This window comes from Lytechinus pictus, chromosome 5, assembly GCF_037042905.1.
Source record: "Lytechinus pictus isolate F3 Inbred chromosome 5, Lp3.0, whole genome shotgun sequence".
Lineage (NCBI taxonomy): Eukaryota > Metazoa > Echinodermata > Echinoidea > Temnopleuroida > Toxopneustidae > Lytechinus > Lytechinus pictus.
The window spans coordinates 39117836-39139431 of record NC_087249.1 but is presented as its reverse complement, the minus strand read 5'-3'; the positions used below and the strand labels follow the sequence as shown (position 1 = coordinate 39139431).

General features: G+C 34.9%; 1 protein-coding gene across 4 annotated transcripts; it reads right to left on the bottom strand.

Moving 5' to 3' along the window:
• Positions 1-601: 601 nt before the first annotated feature.
• On the bottom strand, positions 602-16774 carry LOC129262016 (tetratricopeptide repeat protein 29-like). 4 transcript variants are annotated; one of them, XR_010293752.1, is made up of 11 exons: positions 16686-16774; positions 11328-11603; positions 10562-10785; positions 9569-9754; positions 8390-8608; positions 7357-7442; positions 6120-6211; positions 5559-5682; positions 4300-4534; positions 820-3411; positions 602-749 (listed from the first exon to the last, which is right to left on the bottom strand). XR_010293752.1 is itself a non-coding variant. In XM_054900051.2 (10 exons), exons 2-10 carry the CDS (start codon positions 11555-11557, stop codon positions 3398-3400), a joined length of 1410 nt encoding a protein of 469 aa, XP_054756026.1. In that variant the 5' UTR covers positions 11558-11603; positions 16686-16774; the 3' UTR covers positions 602-3397. The 4 variants fall into 4 exon arrangements, 2 of the variants coding, with proteins under 2 accessions (XP_054756026.1, XP_063956420.1); XR_010293753.1 differs by having other exon boundaries at positions 16570-16695; XM_054900051.2 differs by having other exon boundaries at positions 602-3411.
• Between the last annotated feature and the right edge of the window lie 4822 nt (positions 16775-21596).

Here is a 21596-nt window from a genome sequence, read left to right as displayed (position 1 = left end):
AACAAGAGAGGGATGGTGTGGAGAGAGAGAGAGAGAGAGGGACCTAAAGATTTAAGAATGTTTCCTAAAGACTCACGGCCACTACACACCTTATGATTGGTCACAAGTCATATTTGCAATTAAACCTGAGATCAAACAGAAAAAAAAGCACTGTCCAAAATGCTGAATCAGAAGTTTCCACATCTCGTTCCCGTTCAAAAAAACTTGTTATAATAACAAATTTGCAATAACAGTTGAAATATTGAGAAATAATTCACCTTGATAGGCTGATAATATACCTCTTAATATAAAGTGAGCAGCAGTTATTTTAATAATTCTTTATGACTTGGGAAATAGTTGATTTATGGAAGGTCAACTGATACAAGTTTACCTGTATTTCTCAGCACATTTTCTATGACGATGGTGTTGGTTTTTAAAATGAAGTACATGAAACTCATAATATTTCTACCACCTTACTACACCTTCCTCTACAAAATTTATGAAAATGACATGAATTAACATTATTTTTCCATAATTATAAAGATTTCAAATTTATCAAAGTAATTAATGATAAGACATCGCAAGAAAATTAATGAGAAACAAGACCAAACATCCAATCAAGTAAACTTTTTAAAAGTCCATTACATTAGCCATGGAAACAGCCATTTATTGATGAATGTGTTCATGGGAACATAAAAAGGAATATGCATGAAAATTACATTTTAAAAGCCACCTCTGGACCCGTTTCATAAGGATATTTTTTTTGACACCTATTGTAACTTTGCCATTATGGCAATTGTCATGTAATTTCCATGGTAGTTACAATAATGACAAAGTTACAATAGTTGTAAGTCTGTTCATGAAATACATATATACTGTACATGTACATATATAGGTAGATTACATGCATAACCTACATAACAATGTTACATATGCATACTTGTAGGAGAGGTTTACCCTGATTGGTTTAAATAAAAACAGAGAAATAAATTAAATATATATCAAAGATTTAAGACCACCCCAGAAAAAAAAGTTTATTTGAATCAATATAGAAAAATCAGACAAGCATAAAGCTGACAATATTTATCAAAATTGGATGTAAAATAAGAAATTAATGATATTTTTTTAAGTTTTGCCTGTTTTACACTTATATTTTCTGCACGATTCAATGATATAGGAGTGACTCACGCTTTCTTTTGATTTATTGTTTGATTTGCACAATATTTCAATTATCACAGATTTTACAATAAGGATCCTCATGATCAACCCACTAAAAGTTCAAACAATGCTAATTCCACATGTTCCAGGAGGAATGAAAGTTTGTTTTACATGAAAATGAGGAGAAAATTAAAATATTTCATACAATAAAATACAAAAAAGTAGTGAGCGGGTGATGTCATCAGGGCCCTCTTATGTATACCAACCAGGAAATGCGTATAACTAAACTGATTTGTGAAATGAAGCGAAACCTTGAAATGTAATAACTTTCTTACATTACATTTCATTTTAATGAAATTTTCAGTTTTATGCTTGTTTGATGTTTCTCTTTGTATTGAAATAAACGTTTTGTTGGGGTACTAGACTAGCCCTTTCATGAAGTATTGGTGAAAATCTGTTGAAGAATAATTAAGTTATTGACTTTTTAAACTTTACTTTACTTTACAGCTCGTCAATGCCATGGGAAATAAATTCCAGAACTGTTTTTCTTAAAAGATTGACTACGGTTTTACCTGTGCAACCAAAATATAATCTGACAAACGATTTCATGCTTCATTCCATGCTTCAAGGTGAAAAATTTATCAGTCATTACGAACCAATAATAAACACCAGGAATTCATGGAATTTATATTTATGTTCATGACATGACAGCACTGTATCTTGCCAATGTCTCCAGAGATGAAATTTGTCTGAAAATTTGTTTCAGCATTTCGTATACATTCGTTTTGTCTTAGGAAAAATAGCACATACCAAGAAAAACAACTGCCGCTTCATCAAGTACCCCATACAAATTTAAAACGATGACTCTGGAATGTACATTGTAAAGTCATTTTACACTTTACAAACAACTTTATCCATCATCCCATTGCATATCTAAAGTCATTTGCTTGATGATGACATTTTAATTTAATTCATAAATAATATTAGGGCAATACAAGAAAGATGATTACTACCCTCAATCATCTGGGCAGCCTTATTGCTAAAGGATAATTTGATATTACCTTGACAATACAGTTTGTGACACATTCAGGCCTGGACACATTAAATGTTCCAGGAGTATTAAGTTTCAAGCATTGCTCAAAAACTGAAATTGGCATCATAGGACTTGACGATTGACCGTATACAGATTCTTAATCCTATAAGTCCTCTTCAGGGTTTGTTTAGAGGGGTCAATCTGACATGTGTAAGTTCCATGCAAGGCTTGCGGGTGAGTTGCGGGTGATTGCCCGCAACTAAAGCGCAACAAAGTTTTCAGCATGTTAAAAAATCTTCTGCATGCAAATCAGACTTGCCTGCGCTTCTTCGGGCAACTGCGTGTGAGATGCGTGCGATACTGTCAATGCAGGGTATCAAAAATAGTTATTCTATCAAATGTTAAAAATAAATGATCAAATGAGCAGAAAGAAAATACCAGCATGTGTCACGCTAATGCCTGACAGAGATACAATGTACTCACTACGGAGGGGACATGTTCTTATTGCTGTATTGCATATATATTGATATATGGTTAGTGAATCTGTTTTGATTTAATTATTTAGGGACAGGCTGAGCTTGTATTCTTATTCATATTCGGCTTAATGCTTGTACTCGCATGTCATACTCAACTTTGAATATGGAGCCTCGAGGCACAAACTTCAAAACCATTATGTGTACAGGAAATGCATCTTATGATATCGGTAATAAAGATGTCTGAATAAATATGTCTGAAGTACTTGACGAAACCAGTACATATGAAATATTATATCAGTCGAGAATATCACTAAATAGGTGGGTCCGCCTGATGGATGCTTGACCTAAACAAGCAAACCTCTCACTCTCATCATCTCAAGAACATCTGCAAGAATCTTTGGCAGTGAAGATGGCTGATTATCCAAAAGGGGGAGATTTATCTCTCAATTTCATTCAAAGCATGTCTGGAAATATTTCATCCATTTTCAAACTATGTCAATGTAGATGCTTCATGGTACACCAAATATCCTTTGTGGGCATATGTTTGGAGCATCCAAACTATAATTCGTTTTATAGCAAGTATCTAAAAAAGGGTTCCAAGTGGACGGTATCCTCAAGTTTGATAATCTATTGTATTTACAATAGTCTTTACAAAAGTATCTCTATTTACACATATGAGCTCTGATGGACACTGGCAGAGTTCCCCAAGGAAAGACACAGACATTCTGACTTCATTTGGTATTTATCACTGTCAGTGGGATCCCTCTAAAAAAAAAAGAGAAATATTTGAGACTTATAAGACATTTGATTGAGAAATTAATACATTTTACTATGATATAATAAATGCACAAATATCAAGTTTAATGATACAATGTCACAGATATTTCATAGAGATAAAGCTGAGGAAAAGTTTTCATTTGAATTTGGTTTAAAGGATTAAACAAAGGAATATTCAATCATCTATGCTTTCACACACTAGTATAAAGTAAAATATATTTCAAAGATTTTTTTTAGTAAAGGGGAAGTTCACCATGACATAAAGTGGTTTTGATGAAATTAGAAAAACAAAAACAAATGAAACATACAAGGTTTTGAAACATCCTTCAAAGAATAACAAAGTTATGAATTTATAAAGTTTTTTTTTGTCACAAGCGAAAAGCTCCTCCATGTCACTAAATGCATCAGTCCCTAACGCTGGATTTCTAAAGTTTTATTTATTTTTTGTCACAAGCGAAAAGCTCCTCCATGTCACTAAATGCATCAGTCCCTAATGCTACTATTATAAAATAGCCTATAATCTAAGCGGAGACGTCAGCAATATGTCTGATGCGGAAGAATAAGTAGAGTGGCTATGAAGTAGCTATTGCCTATACACTCTGGTCTTGCATTAGCTGTTGTTTTATTGTTCTTGATGAATATCCGGTAGCAGTTTTTCATACAAACAACCCTCACCGAACTATGGTTGGGCAGCTGCTCGCATATGACAACACAAATTAAAAGATAAAATGAAATCTATTCTGTGATGGATTTTCCACACACCGTCACCAAGGTTTTTCTATAGTTTTTCTGCTTTTCTTCTTAATTACCGGGGTGAACTTCCCCTTTTCGCCTTCGTGTCTTCTAAATATGTTTCTCAGATCTAACGATACCAACCTTCCTTTGCTGTAGCAACCACAAAAGCATCGTTCCTGACGTCCTTCCAATTCATCAGCTGAGCCATGATTTTTCTTGACGGACTCTCCACCACCGACACGAACGATGTGAGCGCTTTGTGCGCGCTGGAAATCCCGAACTGCGTCCTGGCCTCCTCAACTGTTTCGGGATCCCCTAAGCTACGGGCCATAGTGTAGGCTTTCCCAAAGTAATGAGATGCTTTTTCGTATTCGCCCTGGATAACAACAAAAAAAGAGATGATGTCAATACTTATCATAGGTTATGTGATGCGAGGAAAAATCAACAGGGGATCAGGATAATTTTGTCCCCAAAATTTTTTAAAGATCCCTGAAATATAATTAAAAAAAAACCCCTCTCCATTCACAACAATGTTAAAGTTGTTTCAATGTTGCAGGTCTAGGCAGAAGGTTGTGGAAAGTAGCCCCCTCCCCCCAAAAAAATAAATGAATTAAAAAAAAAAATTAAAAAAATAGATAGATAGACAGATAGATAGAGAGACAGACAGATAGATAGAGAGAGACAGATAGATAGATAGATAAATAAAAACAAATAAACAAATACATAAATAAAAGAATAAATAATTAAGTAAATAAATAAATGAATGAATAAATAAATAAATTAATGAATAAATAATTAAATAAAATATATATACATATATTGCCTGATGAGATGGGAATGTATTTTGAAGAATACATGCTCATTACCTTTTACAAAAAACTCATAATTTTTCCTAGTGGTCTTCCTTTTATTTTTATATAGCAACCGTTCATCAGCAAAGAAGATAGCATGTAATGTACATGTTCAGGTCCAAATGCACCAAATTTTTTTAATTTTAAAGTAAAATTTGAAGCAATAAGCATATTTTGATAATGCCATCCTGATTGGTTTCTTTAATAAATCTTTGTGTGCTTGGCCATGAACCCCCTCTGTGCTAATTATTTTCAGGGAGGGAAGCAATGCACTGTTTGCTTGAACGTGACATGCGAAGTTCGTGAGGCACTGAGTGTACGCATTGGTGCAAAGTACACATGGAAAAGGTTACAGAAAGTGTATGATCATGATGGTATCCTAAATGATTTCTTCATATCTTAAAATAGCAACCTAAAATGTTTCCTCATATGATCATATACTACATGGCATCCTACATGGTTTCTTCATAACATAATAAATAGTATCCTAAAAGGATAAAGTACTAACATTGCAATCAGGAAAGAGTCCAAAAGACAAAAATATTTTACCAGTGAATTATAAATGGCACCAAGACAGCTACAAGCTTGGCTCAGTGCCTTCTCCTCGTTGTTCTTCTCAGCAATTTCAACAAACATCTCTAGGTAAGTCACTGCCTCATCTCGCTTTCCTTGTCTGTCAAAAAAATAAAGATAAAAGAAAATAAATCACTATTTACTTAGTAATCCACATTTTAGAATATCTTACGGAAATGTTGTTGCATTTGGCATTCAAATGACTGGGAACAATTACTGAAATAGTTCTCTTCATCATTAAAACAGAAGAAAAAAGCCAAGTAAAGATAGGAAATCAATAATATAAACGTGATCTTGAAATATTTGGCTTCCAACATTTTCAACACAGAGTTAGGCCATGGCCAAAGTAAAAATGGACTTCAGAATATGGGCCCGTCTTTTATGAGTATCATAATGTAAATATGTCCATCATTTGCGCTGGCATTATACCGAGCTGTGGAATGTTGTAGATGATCATGATTACAAGAATCGATGACAGACCACATGAATTGTCCCATTGATGAAATGAATGTCTAGTTATCATCATCATTATCTTACCTCTCATATGACTTAGCAATAGCTTCACATGCTTGCCCCATTCCAGCTTGGTCATTGTATCGTTTACAGATGTCCATGTAACATTGTAAGTGCTGCAAAAACAGAATAAAAAAAAACATCTTATATTCGTTCTCAAATTATTTAAAGGTCAAGTCCACCCCAGCAAAATGTTTATTTGAATAAATAGAGAAAAATCAAACTAGCATAACACTGAAAATTTCAACAAAATCGAGTATAAAATAAGAAAGTTATGGCATTTTAAAGTTTTGCTTATTTTTCACAAAACATTGATATGCACAACTCAGTGACATGCAAATGAGTCAGTCGATGATGTCCATCACTCACTATTTCTTTTGTTTTTTATTGTTTGAATTATACAATATTTCAATTTTTACAGATATGACCATAGGGACTGACTTGACTGAATCATATAGTACATATATTAAGCAATGCTAATATCACATGTTCAGGGAGGAATTGATCACTGTTTCACTTGACAATGAGGAGAAAATTAGAATATTTCATATTTCATATAATAAAATACAAAAGAAATAGTGAGTGGATGACATCATCAGTCTCCTCATTTGCATACTAACCAGGATGTGCATATAACTGCTTTGTGAAATTAAGCGAAATTTTAAAATGTCATAACTTTCTTATTTTATATCCGATTTTGATGAAATTTTCAGTGTTATGCTTGTTGGATTTTTCTCTTTTTAATCAAATCAATTTTTTGTTGGGGTGGACTTGTCCTTTAACAATTACAAATACAAAATAACAAATATTGTATCCAAAATTCTTTGTAATTTTTGGTTTGTTCATGCAAGTGATTGGATTAATCCTATAATTCATTAGCTTTTATTCACATCTTATATCCATTAAATTTGTCACTTATTTTGTCATTTTTGTCATCTGATAAGTTTTCTTTATAGTTTCCAAATGAATCAAAATACTTCAATGAAATATGGACATGATATGGGCATTTCATCAATATAGACATGTGATATATGAGTTTTGAACAACTTTTGGGGAAGTCTTTCCTTCCATACGATTAAATGGGAATTACAAATTGTCCAAATGGTTATGATGGTTGTTTAAACATTGATTAAACATCTTAACTCAGTTCTAATCATGACCAAGGTTACAGTCATGATTGTGAACGTCATTCATCATCAAGATTCCATAAGGATATCTTTGGGGCATAGTTTAATTATATTTATCACAAGGTTTCTGTTACCATCAATGCAGTCTCACTGTCGCCGGATCTCTCATATGCTTGACCTAATCTGTAGCTAGCCTCTCCTTCTTTTTGCCCATCTTTACCTGAAAAAACAAAAACAAACAAAGATTCCACATAAAATTCATGAACAGACAAGTCATATGGTACAAGATTAGATGAGAAAGTGACTCTTTAAATACAACAAGGCAAAATTAATTGAGGTTACTGTACATGAATATATAAAGATAAGCGTAACGCAAACAAAAATCAAGGAATTATCAGGGCAGAATAAAATCAATCTATTTTACAACTTGCAAGAACCCAAGATTAAATACCTAAAAAAATAAATAAGGCAAAAGCTCATTCCAGAATGATGGTTTACGACATATATTTACCTTATTTCTTGTTTATGCCATTCTTGTTAATTTTGCCAAACGAATGCGAGAATTCATGCCACATTCCTCACAAAAGACACAACAAAACTGAATTTAAATATTACAATGAAGCCAAACTAAATGTATGGCTTCATCTTTTCTCATTACGTGGATCAATTCATTTTATTCTTGTTGAATAATGGACAAAATACATGTATTAGCAAATTTTATGCACCACTAAAAATATTTGATGACATGAAGGTAAAGGTTATTTCTATATGCAGTTATAATTAGATATTATATGCCAACAGAGTAATTCCAAAACAATCTTTTATCCAGGATATTACAAAATTCTCAAATTATGAAATATTTGCTTCTTTTCCATATATTTTATATGCTGTTATGTAAAATTGTCTAGAAAGCAAATAAGTTGTAGACTATCAAATATAGAAAATGAAAGGTAGGACTAGATAAGGGGAGGGGGAGGGAGTACAAGGGCCTTTATTTCATTATTTTGTTGCAAGTCATTATGGGGTTGCCAATTGCTTCTATGGTGTTACCATTGACCTTCTTCCTCCTTCCTTTATTGGATGGGGGGGGGGGGGGGTGAGGGATCAAAAATATTTTGTAAATCGCCTGCCCCCTTATTAATTTGCAAAAATTAAAAAGTTTCTTACTTTCTTTGGCCATTTGATGTGCCTTGGTGAGATAGTCGATGGCCTCTTTGTGATCGGTGTTGTACTGACTCTGGAAGGTCTGCGCCGTGGCGGTGTAAAGGCGTCTCAGGTGCTCGCACGCCTCAGAGTGAAGCGAAAGATTCTCCTTGGTAAGCCATTCCTTGGATGACGTTAATGTGTAGAAAGCCTCGAAATGATCAGCAGCCAGTGAGAACTCCCCTAAAAAATGATTTCAAAACAAGAGAAATAATACAGCGCATCTCAGAAAGAAAAAAAAAAAAAATTTTAGCCTAACTTAATAGCAAAGATTCACAACTGATATGTGACAGTGACAAGTATTCATAAAACTAAGGTCGTAATCATTAACTTGAGATCCTGAAAGTCATCAGAAGTGAGTGAGAACTCACCTTACAATGATTTCAAGACAAAAGAAATAATACAGCACATCTCAGACAAAATTGCCCAATAATCATCCTTAGGGTAATGTTGCAAGAAAATATTTGCATTCAATTACAATTTTTTTTTCGCATTATTATTTTTTCGCATTAATCTAAAAATTTAGCTGTAGCAAATCACTTTACACACCTCAATGCAAGAAGCAGACAAGAAGCAATAAAGTAAAAATTTTGAATGAATTGCAAGACATACAATTATAACAATAGTCACTAAAAATCATGGACTCTTGCTGCATGAAATGTTCACCTGATCATGTACTGCTCAGCTTAATACTTATTCAGTTTATTGACCCGTTCCAAGGTGATTACCAGTACAAGCTATTTGGGGAAGTTACAAATTGATGCAGAGGTTCGAGCCCTGGTCACGTCTTTCGGATGGTGACATTAAAGGTCGGTCCCAGACGTAAATAATCATATCCGATTGATACACGTCTGACAAAAATCAAATACACACACACATTACCAGTACATGTCGTATTCTACTCCAACTCAAGTCCCATGGCCGATCTTGTTAGATCGAGGGCCTGTTTCATAAAGAGATAAAGCTATTGGAGAGTTGCCATTATGGCAACTACCATGGTAACAGGGATCAGCAGCCACTCACAATCAAAGTTTCCCTGAAAGTTCTAATGATGGCAAAATTACAATAGTAGTAAATCTTTACGAAATGTGCCCTAGACGTTTCAACTGTCTAATATTTGATAGAAAATGATCTCCAACTCACCTCTCCTTTCAAAGCCGAGACCAATGTTACAGTGCGCCTCAGCCTCTTTCCTATCTCCTCCTTCCACCACCCTTGTGGCCGTCTCCAGACAAGATTGAAAGAAGTGATCGGCTAGCCATAAGTCGTTTTCGTCCAAGAAATACATAGCGAGCCTTTCCCGCTCTGCATAGACTTTGTTCATGTCATCTGCAAGCAGCCAAAAAGAAAAGGTCAATAAAAAAAGTGGCAAAGAAAAGGTTTTCATGGTACAGGGCTCCACACTAACTCATTTTATTCTGCAGGACTGATAGAAACAGATTGGACCATTAGTTAACAAGCTTTACTTTTTTTAATGGTACAACCTAAAATGTATTGATCCAATCATCCAAAATATAAAGAAAAATCAAATATTGAAATACATGCAAATCCATGTTATTATATTTTTCAATGGTGCTGACATAATTTTTACTAGTCATGTCAGACAAGCAAATTTACTGGCCCTACAGAGTTTTTTTGCCTTGTTATTGACTGTTGGACCAGTGCCAGTGTTAAGCCCTGTATAATACATGCATAATATAATGACATAAATATATACAAAATTTGACAGAAGCAATTAAAAAGTCCTATAATCTATATTTCATTTCTCTAACATTTTGAATTACTTTGTATAAATTATACACAAACTTCATTAAAAATAGACTTGCTGTGTGTCAATTATCCCTCTCAATTCAGATTTTTTTTATACACACCATATTACATAGCATTGTACAATTTAAATTTCCTTCCCTGATAGGAGTGGTACATGTACCATGCCCTAAAATCAAAACAAAAATAAATAAATAAATAAAGAGAGCCACTGACAGTCCCATAGGGTCCAATGTAAACTTTAATACAATATAGAAAAATTGAGCTGGTGAGATAAAAAGTAGCCTTGGAAAAAAATTATTAATTTTTTTCCCAGGTTGCTTCAAGATTGTGGGGGGGGGGGGGTTCATGCTATGTCAAAAAGACTACCTTGTCTTAGGGCAAGCTCAGCCTCTGTGAGATGTTGTTTCATCTGCCTCAGTTTCTCGTGCTGGTCTGCAAGTATGGATCGATCCTGCAGCAGAGAGTCTGCCCCTGCATCCTCGACTATTTTCTGCTGGTGCTTCACGAGGGCAAAGATCTCGGAGAAGGAGCGGTGAAAGCCCTCCTGAAGAACCTCCAAGCATAGGTTGTGGAAGAAAGTATTGCGGTATCTACAGGACAGAGAACATATATGTGAAAGATGCCATTGCGATTGTAAAGCCTTGGGGAAAAAAAATTTACACTTGTAAGCAGATATATATTGAAGAGCTTTCCTATAATGGCTAGGGGCAGATCCATGATTTGCAGGAAGAGGGAGAGGGGAACTTCTGATATACAAAAAAAAGGGTTGAAAGCAACTATTATTGGAAGCTGTTAAATGTAAAAAAAATCAGACAAGCAAAATCAAGAGACCCTCTTTGCACCCCTATTAACTCAGGACTCTGAATACTTATCACTGCTTTACATTTTTACTATACTATCAATGAAAATCTGAAGGGTACGAGTGATTTAAATTTTTCATGCATATTTGAAAGGCATGTTTCAGCAAGACAAATAAAGTTCATAAACTTGTAATTTAAACACACAACACCATTATTTCCCTTCACAAATTTGAAGATTTTGGACTTTTGGTGCATGATGAGGTCTTAATCAGCCAGCTGCAGTCATCAGTTTCATTGACAATTTTGCTTGAAATTGATGCCGAAATACTTACTTCTGGGTCTCGATCTTGCTCATCTGTGGACTTCGATTTCTACCAGATCCGTTCTTCAACGAGTGCTGCCTGTCTCTTCTACCTTGCATTCTGTATTTTGGCTTGGTATACTGCTCTGCCGGTCTCATCTTGTTGGGTGGACTGGGAACCCTGTGCTGCATGACCGGTTCTAGGATAGGGGAATGCCCTCTCGTGTTGTGAATAGCTGGCAGAGGAGCAGCCATCATCATGCTCTCTCTCTTTCTCTAATAGCTTCAGGAATGCCTCGTTAATAAGCTGCCAAAGAAAGTTTCAGAAAGTAGTATCAAGGGTAGGCACAATAATAAAATGGATTTTAAACACATTTTTTTTGTTAAAAAATAATAATAATAATCACAACTCGTGTAATACCACAAAATATTGTGCTCCTATCAGATATGCACTGATTATGCTGTTGCCACCTTGGACACTGTACATTTAAAAATGACAAAATTTATAAAAAAAATTAAAAAAATCATTATTATTGCAATGAAGATTTATAGAATTTTGAAGTAAATTTGATAAACAGATGGGGAAAAGATCAGTCCATTTTAAATTCACACAGTTTATCCTTAAGATTTATTTCAGGGTTTCAATTTCCAATTACACAAAGACATTTGTCTTCAAAACAAATTTTGAATTTCAATAAAAACAGCATGATATTCCCCTCTGAAAAAAAATCTGAAAAATAGCCAAGGGTCGCCAAGTCACTGCCAAAGTCCATGGCGCCCCAGTCAGGGTTACAAGCTCTTGCATAGTCTATAGTAAAGAAATCAAGTGATTTTTCAAGGCTAGTCTGCATGACAGTTTTATCATTTGACTTTAAAAAAGTGCAAAAAACAGCATGAGAATGTTCTTCCGGAATCTTGGGCAAAGGATTTTACATAAATTTTTTTTCACAAATCTGAAGAAATTTTTTTTTTAATTCGGAATTCCGATTTTAGTTGGGAAAATATCAGGCCTGTAAAATTCAAATTGAATTTGAAATCATTTCTGATTCTGTTCAATTAGATCTAGATGAGGACCTAACATGTTAGGTCTAATAGATTTTGGTCTGTTTGAGTAGTAGTTCCCCATCCCCTTTCTAATTCTATTTTCATTTTATTTGAATTATGTAAAAAAAAAGTTATGTCCAAGGACCAAGACAAAATCGCCTTGAATTTGATGAAATGAACAAGTCAGGAGTGCAGCTAACCCAGGGAGCCCTGGGGTGGTATTCTGAAAACGTTCTTATCTTTGTTCTTATCTCAATGAGATAAGAAGACGCTAAAATCATTGCAAATCGGTATTCTGAAAATCTTCTTAACGCGTTCTTATCTCTGTAAGGACTGCCTCCTTCTTATCTTCAACACGCCCATTTTTAAGATATTACCAATCAAAATGCGCTTTATATTGGCAGTTTAACCAATAAAAGCGTTCCTTATGTGAAGAGAATATCATGGGCGCTGCGCGTGCACTGTTTCTTGCGCACTGCGCGAAATAGGCATTTTATACGCAATGACTGATTATTATTTCGAGACACGTGCACAAAATAAAGAAAGAAAGAAAGTAAAGAAAAAGGGTAAAGAAAGCAGTTACGAATAAGAATAAAACAGGAAGAAAGAAGTAAAGTAAGTAGGCAAGTAAGAAGACAGAAAAGGGTCAGAATGAAGCAGAAATTTAAAAAAATAAAAGGATCAATGCAGAAAACAATGAAAGAAAGAAAAGGTAAACGAAAGAAAGCAAGCAAAAGGAACTTTAAAGAAAATTTTAAAAATGAAAAGAAATAAAAAGGAAAGAATACAAGAAAAAAAAGGAGGAATACATAGAATGATAATCAATGATAAAAAGAGGAATATAAAATTGAAGGAAAAATAAAGAAGGAATAGGAAAAAAAACTTAAAGGGGAAAAAACGAAAAAGTACAAAATAAACAGATTAAAAGGGATAAAATGAAGGAATAAAGAACCAAAAAAAAGTTAGAAAAAACGAATGAAAGAAAGTAAAAAAAGGAAGGGATAAAAATATGTAAAAAGTGAAGGAAGAGAGAAAAAGGGAAAATGAAACAAAGAAATAAAGAAAGAGAGGGAGAGAAAGAAAGAGATAAGAGAGGGAAGATAAAAGATGAAAGGAAAAGTAAAGCAAAATTGAAAACTAAATAAAGATAAAAAGTAAGGTAAATTCAAAGAAGGAAAGAAAAAGAATGGGAAAATAAAAAGGCAGGAAAAATGAAGAATGAATGAAAAAACGAAGAAAGATTAATGGAAAGAATAAAGAAAAAAGTGAAGTATAATTTACCCTAAAAAATGAAGAAATAAAAAGATTACAAAAATAAATAAAGTGAAGGAAGAAAGGAAAAAAAAACAGAAAGAAAGAGAGAAAAGGTGAAAGAAAAAAAACTTAGTCAAGAAAAAAAGGAAAAAAATCGGAAAGGGAAAATAAACAAGATGAATGCCTCTGGCCGTCTCACCTGCATCACGCGATTCAATATAGCAGCAGTGCTGATTTTGAAAACTACTATAACTCGCACAAGATGTTCAGTGATACTTGGTTACTCTTCTTTCTACGTTTTATGAACTAGACCCATACACTAATATAGAGATATGATGGTAATTCAACAAATACCCCCAACGTGGCCAAAGTTCATTGACCTTACATGACCTTTGACCTTGATCATGTGACCTGAAACTCGTACAGGATGTTCAGTGATACTTGATTACTCTTATGTCCAAGTTTCAAGAGAAAGATCCATCAACTTTCCAAGTTATGATGGTAATTCAACAGATACCCCCATTAAGCCAAAGTTCATTGACCTTTGACCTTGGTCATGTGACCTAAAATGCGCAAAGGATGTTCAGTGATACTTGATTACTCTTATGTCCAAGTTTTATGAACTAGACCAACACACTTTCAAGTTATGGCGGTAATTCAACAAATACCCCAATTTGACCAAAGTTCATTGACCCTAAATGACCTTTGACCTTGATCATGTGACCTGAAACTTGCACAGGATGTTCAGTAATACTTGATTACTATTATGTCCAAGTTTCATGAATCAGATCCATAAACTTTTAAAGTTATGATGGTAAATCTACAGATACCCCCAATTCGGCCAAAGTTCATTGACCCTAAATGACCATTGACCTTGGTCATGTGACGTGAAACTCATGCAGGATGTTCAGTGATACTTGATTAACCTTATGTATAAGTTTCATGAACTAGGTCCATATATTTTCTAAGTTATGATGACATTTCAAAAACTTAACCTTAGGTTAAGATTTTGATGTTGATTCCCCCAACATGGTCTAAGTTCATTGACCCTAAATGACCATTGACCTTGGTCATGTGACGTGAAACTCATGCAGGATGTTCAGTAATACTTGATTAACCTTATGGCCAAGTTTCATGAACTAGGTCCATATACATATTAAGTTATGCTGTCATTTCAAAAACTTAACCTCAGGTTAAGATTTGGTGTTGACGCCGCCGCCGCCGCCGCCGTCGCCGCCGCCGCCGCCGTCGCCGCCGCCGTCGGAAAAGCGGCGCCTATAGTCTCACTCTGCTATGCAGGTGAGACAAAAAGGAAGGACCCCTCGGTAGACCAGCAGCACCATGATTGATGTTGCTGAGCAGGGCCATCCTCCCGTTTTTCATTTATCAATTCACATGTATAATTTTATATGTATTGTTATTTGTTTTTTAACGGAAATAAATTCAATTAAAAAAAAAGAAAAAGAAAGAATAAATCGAATAACGCAAAAAAAATAAGGAAGAAGTTAAAAGATTCAAAAGAATAAAACAAAATGAAGAATGAAAGAAATGAAAAAATACAAACAGATAGAAAGGAAGAAAAAGCGAAAAGAAATAGGCCTAAATGAAATAAAGAAAGACAGAACGAAAGGAAGGACGAAAGAAAGAAATAAAGAAAAAAGGAATAGAAAAAAGAGACAGGCAAAATAAAGGGTGAATGAAAGAAAGGTTGGGAGGAATACTTGTTACTACCAGTGGCCATCGATTTTTAGCAAGAAAGAAGGCGGACAGCGTAAGATGTGATAACCCTCTAGCTATCTTAAATATTATCATAAATATCGTAAAGAGATAAGAAAGAAAAAAGATAAGAACGTTTTCAGAATACCACTTATCTTTATTTTGTTCTTATCTTTTAGCGCGCTTTTGTATCATATGCGCGAATTATAAATTTACGCGCTCAGCATCGATGGAAAGCAAGATAAGAAAAAGATAAGAACAAAAGATAAGAAAAAGATAAGAACGTTTTCAGAATACCAATTTGAGAACGTGACGTAGATAAGAACAAAATTAAGATAAGAACGTTTTCAGAATACCGCCCCAGGACTTGTCCGTGTAATATTAGGCAGAGGGTACTCTCCAAAATAGGGTAGAATGGGGTCGAAAGAGCACCCCAAATAAAAGGGGGAAAAATAAATTATGCACTTACCTCGATTACCGTATAGTATACATGTATGGAAGAGGCACAAACTGGACCCTCAAAAAAAAAGGAAAAAAAGGTTTGTTCTCCTTCTTTCAAAATTGAAAACAAAATGGCTGATCGATACCGAGGTATGACCATTTTTTGAGGGTCCAGTTTGTGCCTCGATGTCAGGATTCTGTGTCACGATAGACCTTCATCCATGCATGGCATTATCAAGGTAAGTGCATAATTTATTTTTTCCCCTTTTATTTGGAGTGCTATTGTGACCCCATTCTACCCCATTTCGGAGAGTACCCATGTCTGCCTAGTTATTACACGAATACACGGACGAGTCCTGGGCTCCCTGGGTTAGAGTGCAGCCTGCAGGACACAAATTGTTTTTTACTTCATAAGAAGCTCATTCAAGTCGACTTCACACACACATGACACAGACACAGTTCACTAAATAAATCTGCACAAAATATGACAATTGTCAGCATACATCTCAAAGTCAACAGAATAATTACATGGAGAATTCTTAATGATAGCTGCTGATGGCAACATCAATTTTTTTTTATCAATGATAACAGAAAACAAGCCAAAAAAGCAAAGTCAAAGATTCACATATTCCACGCACGGAGCGAAGCCAAGCTTCAGCTTCATGACCCACGGGCCCGCCAAGCTTCTGGGGAGTTTTTGGACCGATTTCGGCCTGAGCTGCGCCTGCGAAGACGTCATCAAAATTCAAATCAGATTTCTCTCGCACTTTGCAACCAATTTTTATATTTAATTGTGAATATTCACTTGCATAACATACTTTTATACTACATCCTGATGCCTCATAAAATGTAATTTAACCTTATGATGATAAGAATTTGATTAGAATGCGAAAAAAAAATGAAAAAACTAGCTAACGGAGTTCAATTCACTCACCGGTGAAGTCGGTTAATTCGCGGTTCGCAGCTTTGTTGTTATGGAAACTTTGGCCGATGTCGCTGAAACGTAGAGGGCGTGGCGTCAATTAGCTCTTGGCAAGTCAGAGTGAGATCGACGGAAGCTCGGGCAACTAATTTCCACTTTTCATATTTTTATCAAAATGCCATGCAAATACAAAAAAAATTGTGATTTTTTCTACAAATAAAAATGAAGGCTGTAATTGTGAACCTAACATGAAATATTTGTGGGCATACAGATGTAATAATTTCCCACATAGCTCCTTCCCTTGCATTGTCACAGACCCACAGATCATCAAAATATCCTTATAGCTGATATAAGGTATAATATTTTTCTATCAGCGTTTTTCTCAATACGGGGTCGAAACTTGACTGAAGCAAGAAAGGTGGTAGATGTATTCTTAAATCAGTTGAACTAAAAAAAGTTCCCAAAATTCAAAAACCTTTGACCAGATACCTCCTGAAGGCACTTATCGCGAGGGTGGATCCATGCATTCATGGCCGTACACAGACATTTTTCGCGGGGGGGGGGGGGGGGGGGGCAGCACGCATAAACTTTTCGAGAAAAAAAAAAATCGAAAGCGAGGGAGCGAAGTGACCGAGCTTGTCTTTGGGTCACTTTTGCCTCTCTTACAGTGGAATCGAAGGATTTCTTGCATACTTTTGGTGAATTTTGTGAAAATTTTCAGTAAAGAAATGTAAGTTTTCAAAATTTCTGGGGGGGGGGGCAACTGCCCCCTGCTGCGTTCGGCCATGCATGCAGTGTACCTTATAATCAATTTAATATTGAAACACTATGCTAAAAATATATTTGTTATGTATGCATATGACATTTGTTGTAAAGGTGGAACAATAATTCAATTCATTTGGGGAGTCATTCACAGTTCACACTTTTTATTTCAAAAATCCAATTTTGTGAAAATTTTTGACATAATATTCAGAAAACAGTATCATATTTCACCCTTCTCTCTTTCCTTTTCTCTTTTTTTTTCTTGCCCCCCAGTCCCCCCCCCCCCCCGGACCCGCCATCTGTACGCCACTGCTTTCCCACGGTCCTGCATGGGAACGATTTTTTAATACGGTGGAGTGTAAATTTTACATGCAAAAAATTAAAAGTTTCACAAAAAATTAAATTTCTGCTATTTGGGTTTCTTCACCCCACCCCCCCCCCCCCGATCAGCTTTGATTCATTTTTTTTAAATCTTGAACGTGATGGCAATGTATAGGTTTATGTAACTGAATTGATAACATGAATAATGAGAGCACAGCTGCGTTAATTAACTAGCTGCAATAAAATATTCCTATATTGACCTACAAAGTAGACATATAACAAACTCAGCAAGACAGTATTTTTTATGTCTTTACTAATAAGTTTAATTGGAGTAGAGGGTACTAAGTTTTCTATTTCTCCCCAGTCTTTTCTTCACTTCTTCTTTTTTCTCGCCTCTCCCCTTTTCTCCTTTTAGCACCGTAGGCCTACGATAGGCCTATGTGGGGCTCTATAGTCTACAAATGTAGACCCACGTCTGCAGTGTGTGTACCACAGCTGATTCAACGAGTCTGCATAGCAGAATGGCTCGCTTCGCTCGCACTTTCAGGCTGGTCTGCTTCGCAAACCAGCAGCAGCGCGCTTCGCGCTGAGATCCCACCTCACGTCGAGCCATTCAGAGTCTGCATAGACTAGTGGGGCTCTGTCTTTCCGTCACGTTGTTACACTGGCCCTATTTAAAAGAGGCAAAGGCGGTTTACAATATAGGCTACTAGATTAAAGAAAATTGTGGGGAAAAAATTACAACTAATTTTTTCCCCTTTCACTCTCTCCCTTTCGCCCAATTATTTTCTTTTCTTCTTTCTACAAGTTATTTCTTTCTTTATCCCCGCTTCTTTTCCTTCCCCCTTTCCTCCCTGACTCCTTCGTTGTTTTATTTTCTTGTTCCCGTGAATTTTTCTAGGAGAGCTAAATGAGCTGGTGCAGCCAGGAAGCAGTTTCAAAATGGTCCTTTTCTTCACCTCATCATTTTTCTTAGAATTCTCCTTTAAAAAAATTCATCTTTCCCCTCTCCATCTTTTCCTCCCCTCTTTCTCCTTTTTTTTTTTTTTTTTTTTTTTTTTTTTTGGGGGGGGGGGGGGGCAAGAGACGTCGGCGCCCTACAGCCTGTGCAACAACCCCTGGACAATAGGATAAATGGACCCTTATTTACAGTGATAACTTTTAGTTTCTTGTTGCTTTCTTTGCTTGTCAATTTCGTTTGAGATTATATAAATTGGACTGATTTTTAACTCTTTGGCCCGAATATTAAAAACAGGATGCAATTGTGGAATGGTATAAAACCATTATACCATGGTTCAATTGAAACCTCTTGAAAAGTTATGGGCGTATTTTGTAATAAAGCCAAGAAAATATACCCCGGCCATGTGGGGGGGGGGGTAGGTTTAGTGTTTAATAGTGTTTGTTAAGGGGGGTTAGGGTTCCCGCAGAGTCGTGATTAGCATTTTACAAATTACAAAAACTGAAATTTATTTTACCAAAATATATTATGATAACTTTATAGTAGTCTTGTTTTGCCACATCTCGATTATGTATTGTAATGTCATATGGGGTCATACATTTCAGTCACATTTAGATAAAATAGTTATTGCTCAGAAAAGAAGTGGTAAGAATTATTTCTAATGCTCCATTCAATTATCATACCAATGAACTGTTTTCAAAATTAAAAATCTTAATAAAAAGTTATTTGATAGACATGAATGTTGCTATTTTATGTTCAACTATAGAATGAATATATTTCCAGAAACTTGTAATAATATCTCTAAAACAAAATGACTCTCATTATGCATATCCAAACCCGCAAGAATAAAGATTATCGCTCATTTTTAACACGTTCAACCACATCTCAACAATCCTTACGATTCAATGGTCCAAATTAAGATACGGAATAACTTATCACAAGATTTTAAAGAATGCTCAACAGCACTAGCGTACCTACGGGGGGCAGTCTGCCCCCCCCCCTGACGAGCCACTACCCATGCAAAGGACGTATCCTGCCCCCCCTGACGAGCTTGAAAGACCTTTTTTGCCCCCCCTGACGAGCTTGAAGACCTTTATTGCCCCCCTGACGAGCTTGAAGACTTTTTTTTTTGCTTGTCAATTTTTTTTTCTGGTACGAAATCCTTTATTTGTGATTGAAGCCTTTTTTTTTTTTTTTGCTTGTGAAATTTTTTGGCAGACGGTTTTGCCCCCTGTGGAAAATCCTAGGTACGCCACTGCTCAACAGCCACTATAGATTTACAAGAAAACTACGAGATTTACATATTCATAACTTACCCTTATAGGTGCACCCTTGTAATTTCAAAATAAATCAAGTTTTTTAATGTTTTTGTTGTTTGTTTAATTGTTTTATTGTCTTATAATGTACATGCTTATTGTCGTAAGTTGTAAATACCACTGATTTCCTGTTTTATTTAATTATTTTGCATTGTATATTATGCTTGTTTTGGGCCCCGGGTGATAAGCTCTTTGCTTATTAAGGGGCCCACACCTTATTTATCAATTCCTAATTTTATTGTACACATTAAATTGTAAATAGATGTTTTTATTGTTTTTACACATGATAAATGAAATGAAATGAATGAATGAATTTCGAAAAAGTCTCCTATATCCCAAATTTATGAGAATATACTAAATCGAAATAGTTTAAGCCAACTTATAAAGTTGCCCACACGTACGACTGAGACCCCTTCCTCCCTGATGCATATTAAGTAGTAAAGTAGAGCATAATTAGTCAAAGTGGTGTTATTTACTTAGGTTATAAGTGATCATTCATTAATTAATTGTTCAAGAAATCTTATTAGGCCCGTGTTCGGGCGCCATAGAACTGCATCCATTAGGAGATTAAAAGGTTCAATGTAGATAATTTTAATTTTAATTTATCCCGATCAGACTGGTCTAAAGTAACTGAATGTACCGATGTATATATGGCTTGGGAAAATTTCAAATCTATATTTTTATCAAAAGTAGATTATGTGCGCACCTCTGAAAAAAGTAAAAATTAAGCAAATGACTGTACAATTGATTACCCATTAAATTATCACTTTGATTAAAGAAAAAAATTTAGCTTTAAAAAATATGAAAAGAAATGTTGGCAAATTAGACCTCGAAATAAAGTATGAAGTTTTAAGGAACTTAGTAGACAAAGGAAGGTTAGAAGAACCAAAGAAGAGTAGGCCTATTGTCAAGAACAAATCGAAGAAAACAAAACTGAATCTAGAAAATTGTGTAAGAATTTGGAAGGTTTAGGTCTAAAAAGTAAAGACTGGTCAAAAGCCAGTTATTAATGTACAATGTAAATTATAAAGTCACAATTAAACTGAAATTTCAAAAGAGTTTAATCTTTATTTTACGACTGTTGCCGATAAGTTAGTCTGTAATTTACCGGTAAATGCATATAAATTTCACGCAGAAAGTTTACAGTTTCAAACATTTATAAAGAAAAGAGTATTTCCAAAAATATTTGTCATTCTTCCCCTGTTACAGATAAGCTTGTTTTAGATGAACTAAATAATTTGAAAATATAAAAAATTACTGATCTAGATATGATACCTGCAAGATTTTTTTTTTAGATGGGGCAAGAAATTTGTACAATTCACTCGCCCTTCAATTATATAATTAATTTCACCCGTGTATCAAATATCAATAGGTACAATACAAGAAATAGTAATTTTAATTTTGTATTACCAAAACGTTAAGGTCATACATGCAGGGACCACTTTCTATTTAATGACATCCAATTAATTTTTGCAATGCTCTTTCTCATCAAGTTAAAGCTATTCAAAGTTTTCCTCACTTTATGAGTGCATTAAAGAAGCACCTAAAACTGGAATCTTCTCGAGA